This window comes from Didymosphaeria variabile (genome assembly GCF_027946475.1).
Source record: "Didymosphaeria variabile strain IMI 356815 chromosome Unknown scaffold_1, whole genome shotgun sequence".
Lineage (NCBI taxonomy): Eukaryota > Fungi > Ascomycota > Dothideomycetes > Pleosporales > Didymosphaeriaceae > Didymosphaeria > Didymosphaeria variabile.
Window position 1 is genome coordinate 2149064 of NW_026611620.1, and position 22411 is coordinate 2171474.

The window sequence follows — 22411 nt, forward strand, 5'->3', positions numbered from 1 at the left end:
TTCTACACTCCGCTACACGCCATCTACCGTTTTTTGGACAGCCGCCCAGCCCTCAAGTTTCGTGCACACCCATTCCGACCACGACTCTGCGCGCTGCAGTAAGCGCTGAGGCTGCTTTCTCCTTTCGTCCAACATCCCCAGCGCCAATTGGACCAATCTCAACCTCGACTATTTGCGGCGCATATCCCACGCCGCAGCCTTGTGCATCAAACATCTTGCTCTAGACAACTGCATCTCTCCGAGTGGGCCCGAATTCCAGCCTGCATTCATCTTATCGACAAGGCTCTCAAACGTGCCCCTGTTCGTTTCAAGTGCCTGAACCAAGCGCCCCGGCGCACCGGCACCCCATCTTCGTCTGGCACACCACCTCTACTCAGCTAGTACGCCTCTTGGACCAATCACGTCGCATTGCTGAGTTGCATACCCTCTTCGACCATCAAGTTGCCGCGTAATTATTCAGTGTTATTTTCTCGCCCGCACCGTACATTCTCTCCAGGTTGGTCTGCAGCCGCCTCTAAACAAGTTGCTCAACTAACACGAATGCAGCAGGGTCTGCAATATGACCTTCTAATTTGGACCTCTGTCAAAGCGGTTTCATGCTACGCAGACCGCGGTTGGCCTGCTAGAATTCAAACAAGACACTGCCCCCATCCCGCATCCTTCTCGCTTCAAGGCCCTGGGCTACCCAGCATCATGGGCTCCACGACACTCTTTACCTTCCTGTTGTATGTCGATCCCTCCCTCTGCCTTATATCCTACTGTCGCGCTGACTTTTATCTAGTGAGCATCCTACTCGGGTTCAGAGTGTTGAGTTGCTCGGGTCTTGGGATAACTTTTCCAAACCATACCAGTTACAACGTGACCGACGAAGGGGTCACGGCATCTGGGCAGGCTGTTTTACCTTCGACAACATCATTTGCGACGGCGACCTGAACAACGTGGGTCAAGGTCGAAGCGGTGCTCTCCAAATGGGCGGAACCTACTGGTACTACGTGAGTACATCATGTCCCCATAACACGTGCTCGACGATTCAATCAGTCTACTCTTCCTTTCGACCATCATGTATCAGTAATGTAACCTTCACTGACCTGGTCCAGTACAGCGTGGACGGCGTCGAGGAACGCCATAATCCTGCCGAACCATCGACGACTGCGTGCCCTTTGCTTCCCGGTCAACGACTGAACCTTCTCGAGGTCCCTCGGGAGTCAGAAACCCGCCACATTATGGGAGACGCAGATGTCTTCACCCGTAACCCTAAAGACAAGTTCCTTACGCCAGTCCCGCCTGTCCCACAGAAAACACTTCCACCTCCTCGGCTAGGGGACCTTTGCAGCGAACCGTATCGTGTCCCCACCGTCTCGCTCACTACCCCAAGATCCGCTACCTATCCCTACACAACCCCAGCATACTCACCCGGACCCGCACGACATGCACGAAGTGCATCCACTACACCTGCGTTGTCTCCGACAGCCCTGTTCACGGACTTTAGGGGATTGAAGGAAAAGTTTGCGCAGAAGAGGTCAGCTTCGCATGCAAGGGCAGGATCGAGGAACATCCGTGGTCTGGAGATAGGAGCGCCTACTTTGATCAGCACCACCGCCGACGGAGTCAATCTCGTGCCATTGTTGTCGCTTCAAGGGACTCCAATACCTCCGCCCTCACCAACTCCCAAGACGTCAAAGTCCCTTTCCTCTCCCTCCGTTGCGCCACACACAGCTGCTTCCTTGCCAGCCTCTGTGATGGAGAAGCTGCGCGAATTCTCACCTCTTGGCTCGCACCCAATAGACCCAGCAAATGATCTTGTTTCATCATCATTATCTGCCAGCGAATTTGCTCACGACACGCGGCCGCGCTCACGATCAGACGTTGCCCCAACCACATCAGGCTCGCTCTGTGCGCCGATCAGCATTGTTCGAGCAAACTCGACCGACACGAGGCGAACGAATCTCTTCTGCAACGAGCCGTGGATTTCATCACCGAGACTCCCACGACAGCATGAGATAGATCCTGACGCAGCAGCCGAGGATCCTCTTGTGCTTCAAAGGCCACCTGTAGCCCTCGAGCCTCCTTCTGTAGATGCACGCCCAACCTCAAGCCACGGCGGTGATCGCAGTTCTCGCTTGCGTAACTCGGCAATGTCCACAAACAAGGAACTACCTCCTCTGCCACGTTATCTCGTTCCCGCTCCACTGTACGCATGCAACAGTGCAGATTCTAGCCCAAAGATGGAGGACGCGCCCGAAGAGCACGAGTATCAGGAAATCCAGGTCGACGATGCCCGGTTCCAGATGCTGTCGGGGCCTAAGGAGGGACATTTCTCAACATGGGGCGCTGAGTCGGGCACGTTCAGCTCACCGACATCCGACGAAGATGACGTTTATTCGCCCACTTTCAGCTCCTTGACCAGCGACTGTAGTGAGACCGGTTCCCCGCGGCGATTCTCGCGTTTCTCTATTAGCGATTACATACACAGCCCCGATCGCGGCTCTGCATTCGTAGGAGGGAACTTTGAGAAGAACGAGCAGGATGGGCCCACGGCCAATGGCGACGTCTCTGCCATGCTCCCAAAGCTAGAGAAGCTCCACCTTTCATCGTTCGGACCCAGTCTCTTCGATCTCGACATTCAACACGCAGAATCCGCGCCCCGTAGGCAAGCGGCATGCTTCGGACTAGGTTTCCAGGGCTATAAGCTACCAGAAGACGAAGCCGCGTCCAAGGTGAACGTAACCAAGACTTCGCTCCACTCTCATCTTGCGATACACCACGACCGCGGCACCTCCACCAGCCGTAACGAAAAGATTGTCAATGACTTTGGCTTCATTTGCGGTACCGTTAATTGAAAGCGCTTGGATCGCTGCCTTCGCTTCACAGTACATGATCGACTTTACATTTCCTCTGTTTTAGATTTTTTGGTATACCCATTTCCGCCTCGCAGCTTTTGCGAGCGACAACCTTTTCCGACCTCTACAGCGAGCTTTCTACCTACGCTGCATATCCGTGATTTCAGCCTTCGATTCAACTTTCACATTTTACACACTGCAGCAATGCTTCATTTAGCGATGGCGTTTGATTTTTGGGACAATTCCCCAACAATGACTTTTACTCACCATGTCAAGAGCATGATATTGCGTTGGTCGGCGATCGACAGCATAGGTGGTTGGGACATATAAGGCCAATAAGACGATGTGTTATCCTGTGGATCGATAGCGAAGCAGTTGATTGTGGACGAAGCGCCTATGGAGATACTTTGCAGTTTATATAGTAGCGCAAGGGTCTACCAATACGAAATCGTACATGAACGTCATGGGCATGATGTGACGAACATTTGAAGCCTGCACGAGTAGCCAAGCATTGATGCCTACGCCTAAGTTGTGTGCCCTCGTCGATTGCAGCCTTGCACCCATGCTTGGCTGCGCCACGCACGGCGAACCTACGGATTTTTGCCGACAAAGAGATGTTTCCGAACCGCTTGCACGGATCGACCTGTACTCTCCAGATCGGCATACTCTCCTTTGAAAGAACTAGATCCTGGATACTCTTTTCCCAGTATCCGGATCGGTTTCAGCTCTCGATTATGAAGCGCAGCTTCAGCAACTATCTCGAAGAACTAGACGCCAAGGAGCGCAAAAGCGTAGCCAGACAACAAAACGTACATGATCGAGAAGACGACTTCAGCTACGGCACAAGCTCCGAAAGAAGACCCATCAGTACGGACATGGGAAGAGACAATCAAGATGGATTCGCCGGTGTGCGTCGTCATGCGAACAACGAACGTCCATCGGGACAGGGAGACAAAGTAGAAAAGGCGTTGCTCGAGAAAATTGAACAGAACATTGCAGTGATGAACGGGGGATTGGCCCCGAGAACTGATACAGAAGAAGGTGCGAAGTGTCCTGGGCCAGACAGTGCTGACGACGCGCCGCTATCAGCGACGTCGTCACCTTGTCTTCAGAGGTCTGTGGACAAGGAGACAAACGCAGAGGAAACAGTTCGTTCTCCGAATGAGGCTACCACTGGTGGACCTTCGAATGAGACGGAGAGCGATGACACCGAACCTATTGACTGGGATAGTGTACCAATCACTCAAGCAATATGCTGTAGATGGCCAGAGAACGTGTGGACCGAAGAATTGGAGAGAGAGATGACGGAGGCGACGTTGTTGCCGTTGCCGGACGAGGATGAAGATGATGGAAGCAGAATGGATGGGGCGACGTGGGTATTTAAGAGGGCAGGGCACGGGATATGACATGCATTGGAAGTTGACGTATATTGGAAGTTTGGCCGCGTAAAGATCATCCTCAGAGTTCGGTGGAGTAGAGTAGGGGGTTCGATGCGATTTGACAGCATAGACAATAGAAGAAACGTAGTGAGTTTTGAGTGTTGCAGTAAGCGCTCGAAGTCACCGTCAAATTGCATGTTCAATAATTTTGGTTTCCGCTCAGTCTATGCTATATCCCACGCACAGTGAATGCGAACCCACCCTCGTCTCGGCTAAGCCAACAACTAAGCCATCACAGTGACAAATAGGCCTATACGATCTCATAGACGTCCGCGACCGACCTGACGTCGGTGGTGAAGTTGATGTCTTGGTTCATGGAGAGGAGCGTTACGGATGCAACCTGCACGACCATTAGCATTTGATTCTGAAAGGATAAGGAAACTTACGCTAACGTCCACGAAAGGAGTGGCCTTGCTGAAGCGTACCCTCATGGGGAAGAACTCAGCCTCGCTCTCGGCCTGAGCCTCAAACTCAAAGCTGCCAGAGCTGTGTTCTTCATCCACCCCACCAATGTTCCATTCTAGGCTGTCGCCGCTGACTTCGTATACAGCGTCGAAGGATGAGACATTAGGTTCGTCGGTCTGGAAAGGAATGGTGATGCTGACGTCCTTCAATGCGTCGCCACCAGCCAACTCGTATTCCACGGTGATGTTGAACATCTTGCCCGAGTCCTCCACCCAGACACGGAACGTGATCGGTGGATCCGATACATCTTCTGCCTTGGGCGCAAGTTTCCATTTCATGACACCAATGCCCATGTTCGATGGGAAGCCCTTACTGGTGTCAGCAAGCTGGATGATCTGGCCGTTGCGGAAAGCAGCCTTGTCAACTTTTGGATGTGTCATCAACTGTGCGCCTCGGGTGTCGCCGGCTTGGAGGTCTAGCTTAACCTGCGTAAGGGCCGGGTCGGTGATCTTGAGTTGCATTTCTCCTTTGACCTCGAACGACTTCAGCAGACCTTCACGGTCCAAGCGGGCTGAGATGGACTCATTAGTGGTGATGTGAACAGCTTCGCGGTCTGTAGAGGTGGATTGGCGGGCGCTCGCAGGCGCGGCGGCGGGGGCGGAGGTCTTGGGCGAGGCAACTAGAGGTTCGCTTTCGGGGGGCAGATCGCCGGCGACTTGTTCGAAAATGTTGGAAGTAGTCTTCTTCTTCCCGAGCTGCATGCCCTTCTTGCCAAGTGCCAGTGGCTTGCTGACCTTCTTCTCGGCTTCATACGAGTCGTATGTGTCGGGGACAGTGGCAGGCGTGGTGGGCGTATACGAGGGGTACTGAGGTGTACGAGGAGCGCTGCCCATGCCACCCATGCTTCCCATGCCTCCACCCATACCGCGCGATGACCTCGACATCTCCTTGCGCTGCATTTCGAGCTGCTTGGCACGGCGTTTGCGCTCCTCGGTAGCCTCCAGTTCCTTGTTCCGTGCAATGATCTCCTGGATCCTCTCCTCGTGACTCTCCATCTCCAAGAACGTCTTGATCTGGGACAGAGTCAAGTTCTCCCTATAACCTAGCGTGACAATCTCATCGAAAGCGCCCAACAGCTCGAAAGCATTCTTCAAGATCTCGCGCTCGTCCAGCGACTTGCATATTGAGGATACGACCTGGGCAAAGAGGTGGAGAGAGTTAATGTCCTGCAGGATATTGGACTGTAGGTTGGTGATGAGCACCATGTACAGCTCGTCGAGCGGCTGGTATACGTAGCGCACATTGTCCTGCTCTACGGTGGTGTGCTGGGAGGCGCCGTCGGCGAGCTTTGGGAACGAGGCGAGGAGGGCTTCAATGCGCGAGCGCTGCATTTCGCGGAACTGGCGGGAGAGGACAGCCTTCCCGCCACGGGTGCATATCGACGCTGCGAGGACGACCTGTAATAATCATAAGCTGTGGTGAGCGGACATGCCATGGAATTGGGCCATGATACCATGTTGTCACAGGATTAGCAGCTTGCCTAGACACGTCTCAAGCTAGTCGTAGTGGTTGCCCCGGAGGTTGTGCACACTTTCGGTCGCAAAGCTTCGGCGGTCTATGTATGGAGGGGGATGTTGTCCACAATGGAAATTGAAAGCCCCAAATTGACACTCGCGTGGGGGAGTAATGCCGGTGACGGATGCAAAGCGTAGGAGAAGGATGTCTTCCGTGTATTGTAAACGAAGCAGGGCTACTGTATCCCTCGCACTCGAGTTGCTGGCTCGCTGTACCAATGGAGGTCCGCGATGTCCAGGTGTTACTTTGGTCACGTGCTAACGCCTGCCTGTGCTAAACCGTTTCCGCGCTCGAGACTGCCGCACTTAAGCTGCCCTTTGACCCAAGCCTTTTTCTCCTCGACACCCTCGTCCTTTGCCTGACTACCACGACCACGCTCGCAGCTCTCTTCGTAGCGGCTTCGCCTCTCACCCGCATTCAGCCTCGACTTCATAGACTCGCGGCCTTGCGGCGCGCTCTGACGACTTCCGCCTGCGTTGGCTTCGACACTTGTAACTCGATCTTGGCGCGACCTTTGTCTCGGTCCGTCTGCTCTTGATAGAGCCCTCCATCAATACAGAGCCGTCCCACATTATAGCCACATCATTTAACAAGACGCCCACAGCGCGATGTTGCTCTAGAACACGGCACAAGTTTGGCCGATCTCACAGACCCCACATCACACGCGTTCGCCTCTTGCCCGCTGCGACACGCATTCACGCCACACCTTCGTAAGAAACGTTCGCAGCTTCGTTGGCCTCTTTGACATGTCTACCGCTGCATTATCAGCTCCTCATTTGGAGGTTACCGCATCCGATACCATGGACCTTCATTCTGATGACGGCCTCGGCTTCGGTCACGGCGATGTCGACATCGACCTGGACTTGCGTTCTACAGGCGGTGTCGACGATGACGAATCACTTGACGATGCTGGAACTGATGCCGGCCAGGATGTACAAACCGTCTCGGGAGATCAGGACGACTTCATGGCAGACAACGAGGATATCATTGAAGAGGATGTCGTTGATGAAGATGTAGAGTTGAATTTGCAGCCGCACTCAGCTGACCATATCACCGCGCTTGAGCAGCCCCTGCCCCAGGAAGATGATGCAGAAGAAGATCTGATCGATTACTCGGATGAAGAGGACACAGCCGCAGACGGGACCCCCGTCGCCGCAAACGCACCGCAAGCTGATAATCACGATGACTCTGTCATTGCTGAAGTGGGTGCAGACACTGCCGCTGTCGATGAAGCGTCTGGCCCCGGCGATTATGCTGGAGAGGATGAGACCGGGTCACACCTTGCCACAGTCTCGCATGATGGTCAGAACGATTTGTCTCTCGCGCAAGAACAAGAACCGTACACGTTGCAGCAGCATGGGACAGCTTCCACTCAGCAAGACGACGAATCGAAAAATGAGAATCATAATGACTTCGAAACTTCGGCCCAGGAGACGCAAAGCCAAGTACGAGGAGCAAGTGAACCTGCCGTTTTCTCGACTGCTACCGGCGTTGGGGAATCTTCCTTCGCGCAAGGTGGGCAAGATGGTGAAGGTTCCAATTTCCACCCAGTCAACGTCAACTTCAACGGAAAAGATTACTGGTTATTCCAGCATCATGATTATGAAGGCAGTGGGGATTATCTCCTTGATGACGCTTCATTTTTGGAACAGCCTCTCCATGCCGTCATCAATGCATGTCGGGAAGCTCTCAGTGCTCTTGACGTGATCGTTCCCAGTGATCTGGAGCTCGGCTTCCGCCTCGACAGCCTCCACCATGTCGAGTTATATGAAGAACATTCAACGTGTGCATTCTTCAGCTTGAACGATATACTTCGTGTGTATCTGCAACTCTATGCTCACGACGGAATCACTGACCCTGAGTACTTCTGCATCACCCTCTTGTCTCGCCCACGAGTTTCATCCCTTCTTGCCGAGCTCTCTAGAGCCGCTACGGAAGGCATTGGCTATTCAGGCTTGGACAATGTCATCGCCTCTGGACAGAGTCTTTTCAGTATCCACAACTCACATAGTCCTACTGAACATAGTTCTGGGGAATGGGAAGAGGGTGACGTGCAAGAAGTGTCGAAAGCGCAGGCTCACCTTGATGGTGGTAAGCAAGATGAATACGAAGAAGATCATCATGAGGGTCACGAGGGAGACAATGTCCAAGCGCCATATGATGAAGAGCATGGCGATGAGGGGTGGCATCACGAGACCAATAATGAGGACCAGCCTGAGCGTGAGAATGCAGCTGAGGTTTCTGAAGAGAAAGAAACAGCAGCTGTCTCAGCAAGCGACAATGCTGATGCTGAAAATGCGATAGCGAGTACGAACGAGCATGTGGAGCGATCCATCGTCGACACTGCTGCTTCAGAGCAGAACGTCCAGGATCCTCAGGATGATTTCATCGATTATAGTGACGATGAGGACAGTAAGGGCGCACCTGGCAACCAAATCCAGACGAGCCGAGTTTCGTCGGCTTCTGCAACGGTCCAGGGTGATGAAGCCTCTCAGACACAGGACTATGCTGAGGACGTAGCTCAAGATGAGCAGCAGAGCAAGCATGATGACGAAGCTACGCATATTGGACAAGCAGGCTTTGGTGCTGATGTCTTTGCTAAATATGAAGGCAACGATTACTCTTATGGAGGGCAAGCTTCTGGAGGAGGTTATGAAGAAGAGTATGGGCAGGATTACAACGAGGGTCAAGAGCTTGAGAGCTACCCAGCGTACGACGACGCTCAGGCGATGGTTGAACACACTAACCCCCTCGGTGATCTCGAACAGCAGCCTGTAGATCATGCTGATGACCTCCAAATCTTTGTGGGGTCGAACGTCGGCGAGCCTGACGTTGTAGACGATACCTTCGACGGAACAAACGACTTTTTGGAGTTTGATGACACAATTGCGGCACCACAACAAACAGTGGACAATGAAGCCGCAGAGGACGAGATAGACTACTCTGACGAGGAGGACGGCGCGGTCAGTCAAGCTCCGGTTGCCGCATCTGCGGCTGCAGACTCCGTTGTCGCTTCGTCTACCGGACCTCAAAATTTGTCTCCACAAGGACAGAAGAGAACAATCGACGAGGTTGGTAATGGTGCAGTGGACGGCATCACATCAATAGGTATGCTTCCGCGTAGGCGCCCAACGTTGTAGTATCATACTGACCAATGAAACTTAGATGCAAAGCGACCTCGAGTATAGACTCCCGCCGTCCTTCTTGGCAGCGGATTCGACGTGAACGTGCGCTAACCCTAGGACATCACGATACAACACCTAGCTTCGGCCAAACGAACTTCTGACGTAGACAACTCTGGAAACCGATCTCACATGTACCTTGACATCTCCACTGGATACTAACAGCAGGTATATGTAGCAAGTGTAAGCCTCGTTTACTGGCGCGGATGACCGGCTTCAGTTGCTGCAATCACATGCAGAAGGTATGTAAGACATTCTACTAACGACGTGCCTGCGACTATTTCGCGCGAAACGAAGCCTCCAAAAACTATACCTATCACTGGTTCGTCTGACGTGTTTTTCTCTTGGGTACGGGGAGGGAGGAGATGGCGGAGAGGGATCGGATCCGGTTATGATTTTGTTTTCGGCATCCGGAGTTTGGCGCAACGGAAACATGGCACAAGACGGAACAGAGGGTTGATCGTCACACGGCGTTTAATACCCAATTTGACCGCATGGGATTCAGGAATCGGGCGTTCACAGCATCATGTTCTTCTGCGACCGCATGCGCGCCCCATTTCCGAACTAAACAGCAGAGCAAGAGAGAAGGATGCTTGCGCGTCAGCTTCAGAGCTTTGAGGAATCGATAAGCAGTAGCGGACGGAGTGGACTCTCCTGTACTGGTTCGGCTTTAGTCAGCTACTCAGCCCCAGACGCCACAATAGTTTTTCTCCACAATCACCTTTTGCATGCGTGCCTTGATTCACCCCGTGAGTGCTGAAAATGGCAGGCCCTGGCAACGTCCAAGCACGTCGTGAGTCTGCCAACGTGTACTTGGCGTCACGGAGTGGACGGGCTACTGGTCAGAAGCAGTCGTGCCAGGCCCGAGGCCGCGTGTTTCGCAACCTGAGGCGGGCTGGATGCTCCATCTGCTCCACCGTTCGAAAATAGCGAGCCCGCTAGAAGGTGCCCCTGCGCAGGCCCGTAATCGACAGCTAGCCGTCCCAAAGCGTCCACCTCCACGCCACCCAAGCCCTGCCGTTGAACGACATCGCGCACGCCGCACAAATCTGCCGTCGTCCTCCCTTGCCTGCAACCCCCTCCGCGCCTTCATCCGCATCGCCGCCTACCCGCCTGCCGCTCGTTCATACAGGCTGCCCTCGCCCTTCGTTGCATCTGGCCACACAGCGTTTGGTGAAACGCGCAGCGATTTGGGCCTGCAGTCTGCCGAGGGCGTGACCGTGCTGCCGAGAACAAGTGAGGAACAGGAGCCACATTGTACTTGTGCCCTCCGTGTCTTCGTTGCTCTGGAGAACAGTGCGTGCGCGTGCCTGTCGCATCCATCTTCACTCCACCCTCTTCCGCCGAGGCCCAGCACCGTTGACCGCCTGCACCTTTGCGCGCCCACCGATAGTCCCAGAACACAGCTTGCCCTCGCCGCTACCACGCCTACAACGCACCGCGACCGACTGCATTCGTATCTGGGAATAGGCCACTAGAGGGTCTGGGAACCCTTGGGCGCCATCATGGTCGAAGACAAGTATGTGCCGGAGCCGAGACGCTGCGCGCGAGGCATGAGTGATGCTCATTGTGGACAGATACGTTGGCCTGATACTGGCTGTATCATCTTCGCTTGCCATTGGTAAATAACCCTCTACCGCGTATCTGTCTTACTTTGCTAACATGTTGCGACCAGGTACGAGTTTCGTTATCACGAAGAAGGTTCGTCGCCGCACCCTTCTCCGCTTCAAATCGTCTAGCCACCGCCTCGGGTCGCGACCTGCAAGAACATTGGCTAATGCTATGCCCCTAGGGTCTGAATGCCTCCGCTGAGAAACATGGCTTTGATGGAGACGGTTTCTCATACTTGCAAAACCCCACCTGGTGGGCCGGTATTGTCACGAGTGAGTGAAAACGCGACTCCGAGGTGCACCGTGGTCTGACGTTGCGCAGTGGTTCTGGGAGAGATATTCAACTTCGCTGCATACGCGTTTGCGCCCGCGATCCTGGTGACTCCGCTCGGTGCTCTGTCGGTACTGATTGGGTTCGTAGAAGATGTGCTGTATAAGAGGGAGCTTTGCTAACACGAATACAGCGCCGTCTTGGGGTCCTATTTCCTTCAAGAATACCTGGGCGTACTCGGCAAGATTGGTTGCGCGATTTGTCTGATAGGATCCGTCATCATTGTGCTCCATGCGCCGCCGGACGAGGAAGTCGAGTCTGTCGATAAGATCCTCGACTATGCGATACAGCCGGGTACGACATGGTACTCTTGTATGTATGGCATATTGCTGACTAGGCAATGCAGGCTTCCTGATTTACTGCGTCTTTGTCGCCGCCTTCTCCATCTTCATGATCTACAACATCGCACCAAAATACGGCAGAAGAAATCCGCTCATCTACCTCTCCATCTGCTCGACGACCGGCTCGGTATCGATTATGGCCATCAAAGCATTCGGCATTGCGCTCAAAATGACATTTGCTGGGAACAACCAGTTCACACACCCTTCTACTTATGTCTTCATAATTATTACCGTCGGCTGCATTTTGACGCAGATGAACTACTTCAATAAGGCTCTCAGCCAGTTCTCAACCAACATGTACGGAGCCCAAAGCACGGCATAATGGACATGGAGCTGACAGACACTAGTGTTAACCCGCTTTACTACGTTACCTTTACCACCTGCACGCTCGTTGCTTCCTTCCTGCTCTTCCGCGGTTTCAACACCACCTCCGCCGTAAACACCATTTCGCTTCTCTGCGGCTTCCTCGTCATCTTCTCGGGCGTCTATCTCCTCAATCTCTCGCGCGATGATCCGGACGGCAACCGTGCTCTGGGCAATAATTTCAGCGATGGTGTGCCTACAGATGGCATCTCAGGCTTCCCCACAAGGCGAAGCATGCAGCTGCGACGCAGTACCGATTCTAATTTCCGGAGCCCTGCGCTTCCCTTCTTGGGCGGCCATGGGAACGGGAGCCGGCAAAGCCTAGGAGAGAGGAGAGCCATGATGCACGATTACGATATCGAGAACAACCATTTTGAGCTGGGTGACCTGGCAAGTGATGAGGACGAGACAGGTGGACGCAAGAGGACGAGCTTTGACGAAGAAGATGATGTTGGCTTGAACGGACGCCGACCGAGCGGCAGTGTGAGAGCCAAGAAAGAATCTGTACGACCGAATGGGAAGGGCCAGGCTCGGTAGCAATTGCGAAGAAACGACGCAAAAACCCGCATAATTAACGAGCCTCACCGCGCGTCACTAAGAGATGCGCATGTATATATGGGATGACATGAGATTCCGATTAGTATGCGGCATGGGTTGGGAGTTAACCGCTCGGCTGGCTGCGCGGTCGCGTCAACCAGGTTTTATCTGCTTAGGCCGCGTGTGCATTTACATGGAGATGGACACTGTTGTATGGGTTTCGGGGCGTTAGGCATATGGAGCATAAGCTGGATTGGCATGGTGGGTTAGGCATGTCTCCGAGCTTCGCTTGTCTGTATTTGTACGTTGGGACGGTATACCCCAGGACGGGTAGTAGGCCTACGCAGTGGCGCTTTCGTCCGCGCTGTTATGAACGCCTGATCATTTGCAACTGGCAAACGTCAAGCACTGTGAAGTCCAGACCGCTATACTACGTGCTGAGCTCGGTGGATGTGGAAACGAAGGCCCTTCCACAGTTGTGCTCACCGCCAATATCCACGAGTCGTTCTACGCGTCCGCGTTGCAGTTCACGTTGCTTGCAGTGCTCCAGCGCCGGCGCGCAACACGACACCGCGATCGCACTAGCCAAATCCAGTACGATCGCGCCTGCCTTCAACCCACCGACGTCAAAACACCAACACTTAATCACGGCCGTTCAGGCCGCCTTTCGGGCACGCAAACACAATAGCCACCATGGACGCTCCAGTAGGGCCCAAGTTACTCCAGCAAGCAGAGAAGATTCTCCTGCATCCTATCCACCCGCAATTAATTTCGTATTGCCCGACTATGGATCTCATCGCCCTCGTGACCGATGAAGAGAATTTGGACGTGTATCGAGTGAACGGGCAAAAGGCGTTCGGAGTGAAGCGAAAGAGCGACGATATCACCGTCGAGACGCTGAAGTGGCAATGGAACGGCGCAGGGTTGGCAGTTGCGTGGAGCGACGGATGTGTGGATGTCTTGGGGGTGGAGACAGGGAAGGTGGTACATGGGAATGTCAAGCTGCCTGCAACCAAAGGTGGAGAACAGAGCCGAGTCAGCTTCATCGGCTGGGGAATCAACTTCATCGATGCCAACAGGGTCAAGAGGAGGACCGGGGAGTCCAAGAATGGCAAAGGCCAAACCAAAAAGGATGCCATCGATCTCGGTGTCCCGACGACCGAACACTGGGATGCATTCAAAGATGACACGAATCTCGAGGACTTTGTGCAGCGCCAACCGGATTTCGCAAGCCTGGATATCGCGCCAGATCTTCCTGATCAATTCGCCATGATAGATACCGAGACATTGCTCCCAAAACTCCCCGTCATACCGCTGCCACCTGCGAATCCGATGATGCGTTTTATGCGTCAACCGGTGGATGCAGGTGCCTTCAGCTCGCAAGCTGAAGTCGACGGCTTGTTGCACTCGCAGCATCTAAGAGATCACAATAGTGTGGATATGTTCCTTAGATGCACGGAGGAGGGTAGTGTGCATCCGAGCATCTACGATTCGATGGAGGCGGTTGATGTCAGGCTCCCAACAGCTTGGGGTGTGCAAAGTAAAGTGGTGATGAGCGCGAGCCATCCGTATGCTTGCACGTACTCGCTGCTCATGGAAATCAGGTCACCAACAAACACCCAGAAGAAGCTCGCATGGGTCCCACTAACGCTCGGGTTCATTCCCTCGGCGGGAATCTACCTCCACCTCATCGCGGCTAAAACTGCGCAGCTTCAGAATCTCCTCTCTTACCTCTCGCATACACTGAGTCGTATCCACACATACTTCAAACAAACCCAGGATCTACCTGGAAAATTCATGAACAACATCAGTGAGACGCTGGAAGAACACAGAGAAGGAACTTTGATACAGAACTTGTATCATCTCGCCTGCACCGGACACTGTCCTCGTCTCATCCACGAATGGCTGGTCGACGAGCTCGCTGAGCAAGGCCATAAACGCTGGGACAATGCTGTGACATCCGGTCTTGCCACTGTCATCCAACTTCTACACGAGAATTTCCTTCCAGCTCTGGACCGCTGCTCGATCATCATATCGCGTTTAAAGGGTCTTGCCGAGTTTCATGATCGAGACTGGATCTTTAGCGGACCGATTACAGCCTTCACCGCGCTCGTCGATGTATTGGGAACGCTGAGGCTCCTAGCGAACACGACGTTGCTGTATGCCGCTGACGAGAAGCGGCACTTTACCAGCTTCAGCAAATGGCTGAGATATAGCATCGACTTCGAAGCCACAGAGCCAGGGAGCCACTCACGCACAGAGATGGAATTGCAGCCTCCTGGTGTCGACATCGGCATCGTGCTCGAATATATCCAATACGGAATGTCGAACTCTGATCTGAAACCTTACCTCACAGGTTCCAAGGAGATTCCTGGAGAGGCAAGCGGCTACGAAGATGCACTCAAGGCGATTGAGCTTCTACGACGGGGCGGTAAGTACAAAGCGGAAGCGCTGTGCTTGGAGAAAGTACTCTTGCAGTTTGGCGACGGCGTGCGAGGTCTGCTAAAGCAAGTGAGTTACTGGCAGGAGAACAACATCAGCATGGACAGTGGGATCGTGCTGGAGCAGAGTGATATTGGCGCGCCGCTGGACATGCGCGTGGTATCGGAGGTACGCTATCCCACTCCACATCCAAGTTTCAATAATTCGTTGACCAACACACAGCCAAACACGGACACACTATCCACATACATCGCCGTCCCCACTGCCACTATTCCAACCACATCCCTCAGTCTCTACCGCCTTATTCACGAACCCCGAATATCCACCCTCCCATCCTCCCTCCGCGCCGCCTCCGTAACAACTCTCAAAGTCGAAGCATACCTCATTCTTGACGCAAAATTCGCAGATGATGCGAGCCTCCTGCTCCTCCTGCAATCCATAGGTAGCCCCAAGACATGCTCCATAGTGTCTTTCGCATATGGACCGTTCGGTGACGAAGCTTCCGCCAAAGGCGATCAGAACATCGCATACACAGCCCTTGACACGAAAACAATACAATCCACACTGCTACCCGGTGGTCGCGCTCTCCCCGCTTCTGCGCGCCAGACCGTTGACCTCACGGCGGAGATGATTTTGAAGCATACACGGCATGTGTTTGAACGCAGATTTACGCCCCTGAGGTTGATCGTCAATGGGAGGAAGGGAAGGAGGGTGGTGGTTGTGTTGGGGAGCGATAGGAAGCATTATCGGGTCTTGGATTTGGATTTTAATGAGAAAAGAGGAGTGGAACGAGAAGAGGAAGTAAGTAGTGGGGAGGATAGTGATGTTGAGATGGCTGGAACCTAGGTCTGAGCAATAGAGGGCATTATCTTAGCGATAGAATTTATAGGCGAAGCACTGAAAGATGAAGTTGCGTCGGTAACTTTCGTAGAGGTACATTGAAAAACTTGTTTGCCTCGGACCACGGTGTGTGCGGCTATCCGTGCGCGTCCATGATATCACTCCTTTACCAAGTGGATGTGCAAGAGACAGTAAATCGTAATGAAATCACATTTCCAAGATACAGCCTATGCTTTTCCGGATTCGCATTTCCCTAGGGTCCTAGCATGCACGCAAGCAGGCAGAGGCCTAGCTTGCCCAGAAAGTTCATAACGCCCGGCCACCCGCATTTCGAATGGTGATGAGAATAACCGACCGCTTTGTTGAGCCACACCGACGCCCGTAGTACCACCCCGTTATCATCAATTCCTCTAGTCCTTGGTCTTCTGGGTACCACGGAGCAGACCCGTCCTCCTGGCGGCGATGAGACCGGCCTTTTGACCTTGTGCGGCCTCGCGGGAGATGGTAGAGGCTTTACCGATATGCTGGTGGTTACCACCACCGTGAGGATGGTCGACGGGGTTCATGGCAACACCACGAGTCTTGGGCCATGAGTTGCGCTTAGCAGCGAACTATTGCAAAGTTAGTCACTGCGCAAAACGTCCAGAAAGCACTCGACATACCTTGTGCTTAGCCCGGGAGGCCTTGAGGAGGGGCTTGTCTGTTCGGCCACCACCGGCAACAATACCAACCATACCACGGCACTGGCTGGAGAGGACCTTCTTAGCACCTGAGGGGAGCTTGACACGAGTCTTGCCATCATCGGGATTGTGGCCAATGACGGTCACATAGTTACCAGAGGTACGGCCGAGCGCACCACGGTCAGCGGCCTTCTCCTCGACGTTGGTAAGGACGGTACCCTCGGGGACGGAGTAGAGCGGGAGGACGTTGCCGACGGTAAGAGCGGCATGCTTGCCGGCGTAGATGAACTTTGCGCTGTCAGCCTTGATGTTCCTCCCAATCCGATACGGTCCGAACTCACCTGGCCAGTATACATGCCCTCGTTGGCAATGAAGGTCTGGGTATCGTGCTTGAACCGGTACGGCTAAAGATTTTGTAAGCGGATGGATGCAGTGCGGTTCGAGAGGAGGTATCGTACGTTGCGGAAGACGACCTTGGCGAGAGGAGCACCTGTTCAATTTTGTCAGCGCACATCATGAGGTTTGAGCTCCAATCCAAGTACTTACCACGGCCAGAGTCGTGGACAATCTCCTTCACGACGCCCCGAATGTATCCATTGCGCTCGGCCTGTGCCAATTAGCAGTCATCCTTCGGTGGTTGGGGTCTTCGCAGTCGTGCGGGCGGCGGTATGGACGTACGAAGTCGAGAGTGCGGAACTGGGCAGGCGCCTTGTTCAAGCGGGTGTTGGCGGTGAAGATAGAGCCGCGACCCTTACGCTGGTTCCTGATAACCCTACCCATAGCGACGGTGTTGTGTGGTAGAGGGAGTTGCTGTCGACAAGAGAGGTCGCGGCGGGAGAGTTGGGTTTGGGTGTGCGCTTCTCGAAATTCTTCGCTTCTCGGGCCAATCAGCACGGCCAATCTTGGCGCGCTAAACCTTCGGCCAAAACGAACTCGATCTTCTCCACCACTGATGGAGTGAGAATATGATCGTTAGGGCGCGATAAGTGTAAGTAGCGATCGAGGGCTGCATCTTCTTTAAAGGCTGCCGACAAATGCATACTGATGCGAATTTATTGCACCACAGTGTCAACCTACGAGATCCATCGGCAGTTGCGTAACGGTCCTTTACTCGATGTCAAACTTATGACGGTGATTAGGTTCACTTCTGCAAGCCACCATAGGAATGCTAGCTGTGCCAGAGCGAATGCCTCGAAGGCCTCCCAATGAGTACCAAGATACGATTTTCGATAGAAACCCCTACCACTATTTGTACACTGTTATTCATAGATAACCTGAATACGCCGACGAGACAGTGTAGAACGCCAGACCGGGTATATCCGTGCGAGAGAAAAAAGCAAAGACCTCGCCATATCCTGTAGAAACGTGAAAGAGCGCAAGATGCAACTTCTGTCACTGTAACTTAGCCGGACAACTTCGTCTCAACGCTCGCAAAGACGCAGCCGCTTCAGGATCGTAACACAACTGTCGACATCTGTACAATCAGTCAACACACCGTCACCAGACACTTTAGGAAGCAGGGCCAACTACTAACTAGCAGTCGCCTCTTCGTAAGTAAGTCGGTCATCTGCACGCACAGTGCCCGTGAATCTACCCGTTCCACCGGGCAGCAGGCCATCAAACTGCGGTGCTTTCGCCAAATCTGCGTCTTTCCAGCCTGCCTCCAGGTTCCACGCTGCATACAACGTGGCCAGCTCCTCAGCACTTGATTCTTGTACAATCTCGCCGAGTAGAGGCCACTTCGCACTCAGCATGGATGGCAAAAGCGTCTGGGCGCGTTTGGTGAAGACAGGGTCGGTGCGTCGTCTACCAGCTCCATTGAGATCTTCAAGGTTGCCCTGCTCGAACGACGAGTACGGCAGACGTGCATATCCACAGGAAACAAACTCTATACTCTTCAGGGAGGTGGTTCGTTCTTCGTCTGCTTGGGAATGTTCGGAACCAAAATCCTTGAGATTTGGGCCCGGCGTGATAACGTCAATAACATCTACCCACGAACCCTCCCGCGGTCGAGTCGTTAAAAGGGTTTGGTTGTTTGTAGCGGACGGTGCACCAGCAGCGGCCACAGGCGCTTGCGGCACAGGCTGTCCCTGCACCTGACCATGATTCTGGAGAATCTGCTGTATAGTATTCATTAGAGGGGGTTGAACATGGAGCTGGTTAGCGTTCCCATTGTTCCCATTGTTTAGCTGTCCTGGACCATGTGTTGCAAGGTGCTGCAATTGAGCCTGAAGCGCATGCATCTGAACTGGGTTACCGCCGGGTACGTTCTGCAATTGGTGTAGCTGGATTTGCAACAACTGGAACTGGGCTTGGAAAAATTGCAATGGGTTCAGCACATTGTGTTGCTGTCCTTGACCATTGCCTTGCACTCCCAAAGCATGTGCATGCAATGCTTGAGCTTGTGCAAGTCCTGGTACCCAAGGGTTCCCGCCGAGGTTGTTGGCTTGTTGTGCAGCTACAGCTATGTTCTGTTGGGGTCTCAATACACCAGTCAGAGAGACTGAATCGAGTACTAGGTGCTTCAAGTTGAGATTGTCGTGTATTCTGACAAACTCTTGTACAAGAAGCGGTGTGACCCAGCAATTCTTGAGAGTGAGGCGCTCCACATAGGGAAACTGCACCAGTGCCATCCGTAGCGCTGCGGCAGTCTGGTTCGTAATCATGTCGGTACCAAGCAATGGGGCAGGCTGAAGCAGCTTATTTCTGGCATGCACGCCCTCGGCATGCTCGCCACCAGTTGCCCATCCGATGGTCAGGGTGTGGACCTTGGGCCGATCGTTGACTATCCGCTTCAACAGTGCTATTAATGAGTCAATCTCGGAAGAAGGATTGATCTTAGGAGTATCCACAACCCCTGCATCGTCTTTTGTGATGGCTCGCCAGCACGGTAAGACCATCAAAGTGACCTTCTCTAGATTTGGCAACGCGGACCAGAAGTCTTGTCGATTGAGCAAAGAGATGTACCGGTCGGACAAACGTGAGATATTCAGAGTGTGGACTAGATGGAATGTCTTAGGGTTGTCGATGATTGAGAGCATATATGATGATATAAAGGCTCTTTGGGCCCATTCTGTTTCCATTAACCACTCTTTCTGCGCTTTTGTAAGGGTAGAGGGAATGACTGGACTGATAAGCTGCCCGGCATCTATTGGTTGGATCTTGGAAGTGTAGAGGATTCCGGAGCTTGAAGGTGCCTGAGGTGCCACGAATCGGTCCAGTACCTCAGGGTCATCGAAAGACATCGGCACTAGTAGGTCCGTTGTGTCATGCGGGAGTGCCTCAAAAACGATGCGAGGCTCAACGTATGGTATCTCAGGCTGCTGCTCCAAGGCTAGATCGGCGACTTGAGTGTCAGACGGAGGTCGGATTGCCTCGAGCTTGTATAATGTCGCCAGACTCAGATCGCTCTCTGCCGCTGCGTGACAAGCTTCGATATGCTCCCACAGCTCCCGCTGTGCGTATGTGCGACGATCAGGGATTTCTTTAAGTGTCCCAAACACTTCAGGAAGCCGCTCAAGAATGCGGGCACGGATCGATCGATCAGGTCCATTTAGCCAGCCAAGACCAGCATCGACGGAAAGTGCTAACTCTTGAACTTTGGCAAGCTCAGAAAAGGCGGTCTTCATACGGGGAGTCTCATCAGCCTAAGGAGGACAGACAAGTTAGCGCAGACATCTTTTACGCACACGGGTGTTACATACCGCTGACTCTAGACCCGCAACGTCTTCAAAACGTCTATACTCCACAAAAGGCCAGTGGAACGTGCCCCAGAAGCTCTCATGCTGCTCCGTGAGGATTTTCGAGGGTGGCTTTGCTAGGGCGACCTCGCTAACCTCAAAACTCATGCCATACCTTATGATATGTGCTCCAAAGCCGCGGAAGACGTCCAGACCGTGGCCATTATAAACATCATCGCCGTTAGCGTTCTTCCAATGGAAGTTGGAAGTACCTGCTTTCTTCTTGCCCTTGATATCTAAATCTTGCTCTTGTCCTAACATACCATAGATTTCTGTGTTGAACGGGACCACCACGGTTTTGAACAAGGCTTGCGAGACATTCTGGTTCAATTCGCGACTGACTAAGCGCAATGACTTGATGTCGTCGCGGTTGAGGTAGCTTGCGATCATCTCGACTAATTCCACAGGGAGCAGCCAGCGCGGTCGGCCAGATGATGTGTGCCGCGGATGTGTTGTAGTCACGTCGGCAGACTGATGGGTCTTCAATAGTTTTGCTGGGCGCCGACGTGGTTTAGGACCTGGCTGTTTTTTCAGTGCTCTGTCGACACGATGATATCGCGCCGGTAATTTGCTAGAATCTCGCAGTTCAGGCCAGACATCGTTTGCCAGTGGATCAGCAGACGTATTCCGGTACATCATGACAGCAACAGCCTCCTGACTGCTTAACGTGGCCACGACATCCTTACTGTCGAGACTCTCAAACTTTTCTTTCGCATGTTTCGGTTTTGAGGGTTCAAACTTCCCTTTCCTCATCGCGTCGTCCACCGAAGAGTGTGACAGGGCTCTGTGTAGATTAATCCTCCTCCAAACATTCGGGGTTGCGTCAAGATTGTCATGGAGCTCTGCGTCTATCCCTATTTCGTGCCAGCCTTCGCTAGCAGGATCCCTCGTAAACATGGGTTGCGCCTCGAAGTCCTCGAGGTCGGCAGCGTCAAGTGTGACTGAGAAAGAAGCCTGTGGAGGTGCAAGCGCAATTGTAGGGCGATGCTGCGAAGGAAGTAGTTGAAAGCTACTTGAGGGACCGCCTTGGCCTTCATCACTCGTTGGGTAGTCGGCAGCGTCTATGCCCGCAAAAAGAGAAGGCTGCAGATTGTTCTCGAAATACTCGCTACTCAGACGAGCCTGATCTTCTGGCACGGAGCTAGCTCGGCCCCTGCGGCGATTGTTCTTGTTGTTGAGACGTCTGAAGGTGCGGTCCCGGAATGCCGTGCTGCTACTTCGATTTGATGGTTCGCGCGTGAGAGGAGGGCTGGCAAGGACGTGAGAACCGGCGTCGTCGTAGGCGTTTGTGGGGTCTTGCGGGTGAAAGCGTGCACTGCGGTCGGGCTTAGAGCCTGCCGCTGAGTATTGTGCATGCTGGAAGAGAGTCAGTACAATAGTGATATAGCAAGTTATTAGCCTTCACATGGGAACGGAACGCACCGAGCTGGAACTGGCCGAGTAAGAGCCATTGTTGTCGGGCGAGTCGCTAGATTGTCCTCCCTGTGCATGCGCGCGGTATGAACGCGTGAAGTAGTTGTGCGAGCTCTCCATGTCTTCCGGAAACATGCGTCGTCGTGCGCGTTGGAGCTCGAAAGCCTACCTCAGCCCGTCTCCGGAGGACTACCTCCAGCCTGCAGCATGGAGCTTCTCCTGGGACAGCTCAGCGCGGAGCAGTGCATGGGTCCAACGGACGTGTTGCAGTGCTACAGCACATTAAAGTGGGCTGGCGATGGAGGGGAAGGGTGGGTGTGGTGTTTGGTGTTTTTGCTGGCGGGACATTGCAAACAACTCGGGCGTCATGCTTTGGGGCCCCGCCCAAAGTTGCAGGCGCGTTGCGCCCTGGGCTCGCATGTTTGCGCCACTGCTCAGTACTCAACATGCCCTGCTCGTCAGTCGTAGGCACGCTTGCTGCCGGCTGCTCAATCGCTTGCTAGCTATTGTAGCCACGTTTGCACCGTCTATCCGCCGTGTTCATTTCAGGTAGCCACTGCATGCTTGTCATGTTGCTAGTGTATTGCGTGGGTCATTGGACTTCATCGACACTCACCCTTCACAGTCGAGTGACCCTTCCACCGTTATTCGCAGCCACCTACACTGTAATTAT

The 22411-nt window shown here is 53.5% G+C and overlaps 8 protein-coding genes across 8 annotated transcripts; 5 read left to right on the forward strand and 3 right to left on the reverse strand.

The window, feature by feature from the left end:
- Positions 1 to 1223: 1223 nt before the first annotated feature.
- N0V89_000692 (uncharacterized protein) lies at positions 1224 to 2840 on the forward strand (the record flags this gene model as incomplete). The annotated part of the gene is made up of 1 exon (XM_056209512.1): positions 1224 to 2840. The coding sequence occupies one exon, from the start codon at positions 1224 to 1226 to the stop codon at positions 2838 to 2840; it is 1617 nt and encodes a 538-aa protein (XP_056076334.1).
- Positions 2841 to 3574: 734 nt separating this feature from the next.
- N0V89_000693 (uncharacterized protein) lies at positions 3575 to 4246 on the forward strand (the record flags this gene model as incomplete). The annotated part of the gene is made up of 1 exon (XM_056209513.1): positions 3575 to 4246. The coding sequence occupies one exon, from the start codon at positions 3575 to 3577 to the stop codon at positions 4244 to 4246; it is 672 nt and encodes a 223-aa protein (XP_056076335.1).
- Positions 4247 to 4529: 283 nt separating this feature from the next.
- On the reverse strand, positions 4530 to 6200 carry RET2 (coatomer subunit delta; the record flags this gene model as incomplete). Its single annotated transcript, XM_056209514.1, has 3 exons — positions 4530 to 4619; positions 4666 to 6141; positions 6198 to 6200. The coding sequence occupies 3 exons, from the start codon at positions 6198 to 6200 to the stop codon at positions 4530 to 4532; spliced, it is 1569 nt and encodes a 522-aa protein (XP_056076336.1).
- An 859-nt stretch (positions 6201 to 7059) lies between these two features.
- On the forward strand, positions 7060 to 9399 carry N0V89_000695 (uncharacterized protein; the record flags this gene model as incomplete). The annotated part of the gene is made up of 1 exon (XM_056209515.1): positions 7060 to 9399. One exon carries the CDS (start codon positions 7060 to 7062, stop codon positions 9397 to 9399), a length of 2340 nt encoding a protein of 779 aa, XP_056076337.1.
- Positions 9400 to 10946: 1547 nt separating this feature from the next.
- Positions 10947 to 12623, forward strand: N0V89_000696 (uncharacterized protein; the record flags this gene model as incomplete). The annotated part of the gene is made up of 8 exons (XM_056209516.1): positions 10947 to 10960; positions 11019 to 11062; positions 11117 to 11142; positions 11234 to 11324; positions 11374 to 11464; positions 11516 to 11676; positions 11729 to 12020; positions 12071 to 12623. 8 exons carry the CDS (start codon positions 10947 to 10949, stop codon positions 12621 to 12623), a joined length of 1272 nt encoding a protein of 423 aa, XP_056076338.1.
- Positions 12624 to 13316: 693 nt separating this feature from the next.
- N0V89_000697 (uncharacterized protein) lies at positions 13317 to 15911 on the forward strand (the record flags this gene model as incomplete). The annotated part of the gene is made up of 1 exon (XM_056209517.1): positions 13317 to 15911. The coding sequence occupies one exon, from the start codon at positions 13317 to 13319 to the stop codon at positions 15909 to 15911; it is 2595 nt and encodes an 864-aa protein (XP_056076339.1).
- A 404-nt stretch (positions 15912 to 16315) lies between these two features.
- On the reverse strand, positions 16316 to 17365 carry RPL2 (60S ribosomal protein L2; the record flags this gene model as incomplete). Its single annotated transcript, XM_056209518.1, has 6 exons — positions 16316 to 16516; positions 16568 to 16873; positions 16927 to 16989; positions 17044 to 17075; positions 17132 to 17192; positions 17264 to 17365. The coding sequence occupies 6 exons, from the start codon at positions 17363 to 17365 to the stop codon at positions 16316 to 16318; spliced, it is 765 nt and encodes a 254-aa protein (XP_056076340.1).
- A 749-nt stretch (positions 17366 to 18114) lies between these two features.
- N0V89_000699 (uncharacterized protein) lies at positions 18115 to 21873 on the reverse strand (the record flags this gene model as incomplete). The annotated part of the gene is made up of 3 exons (XM_056209519.1): positions 18115 to 20232; positions 20290 to 21681; positions 21748 to 21873. The coding sequence occupies 3 exons, from the start codon at positions 21871 to 21873 to the stop codon at positions 18115 to 18117; spliced, it is 3636 nt and encodes a 1211-aa protein (XP_056076341.1).
- Positions 21874 to 22411: the final 538 nt, after the last annotated feature.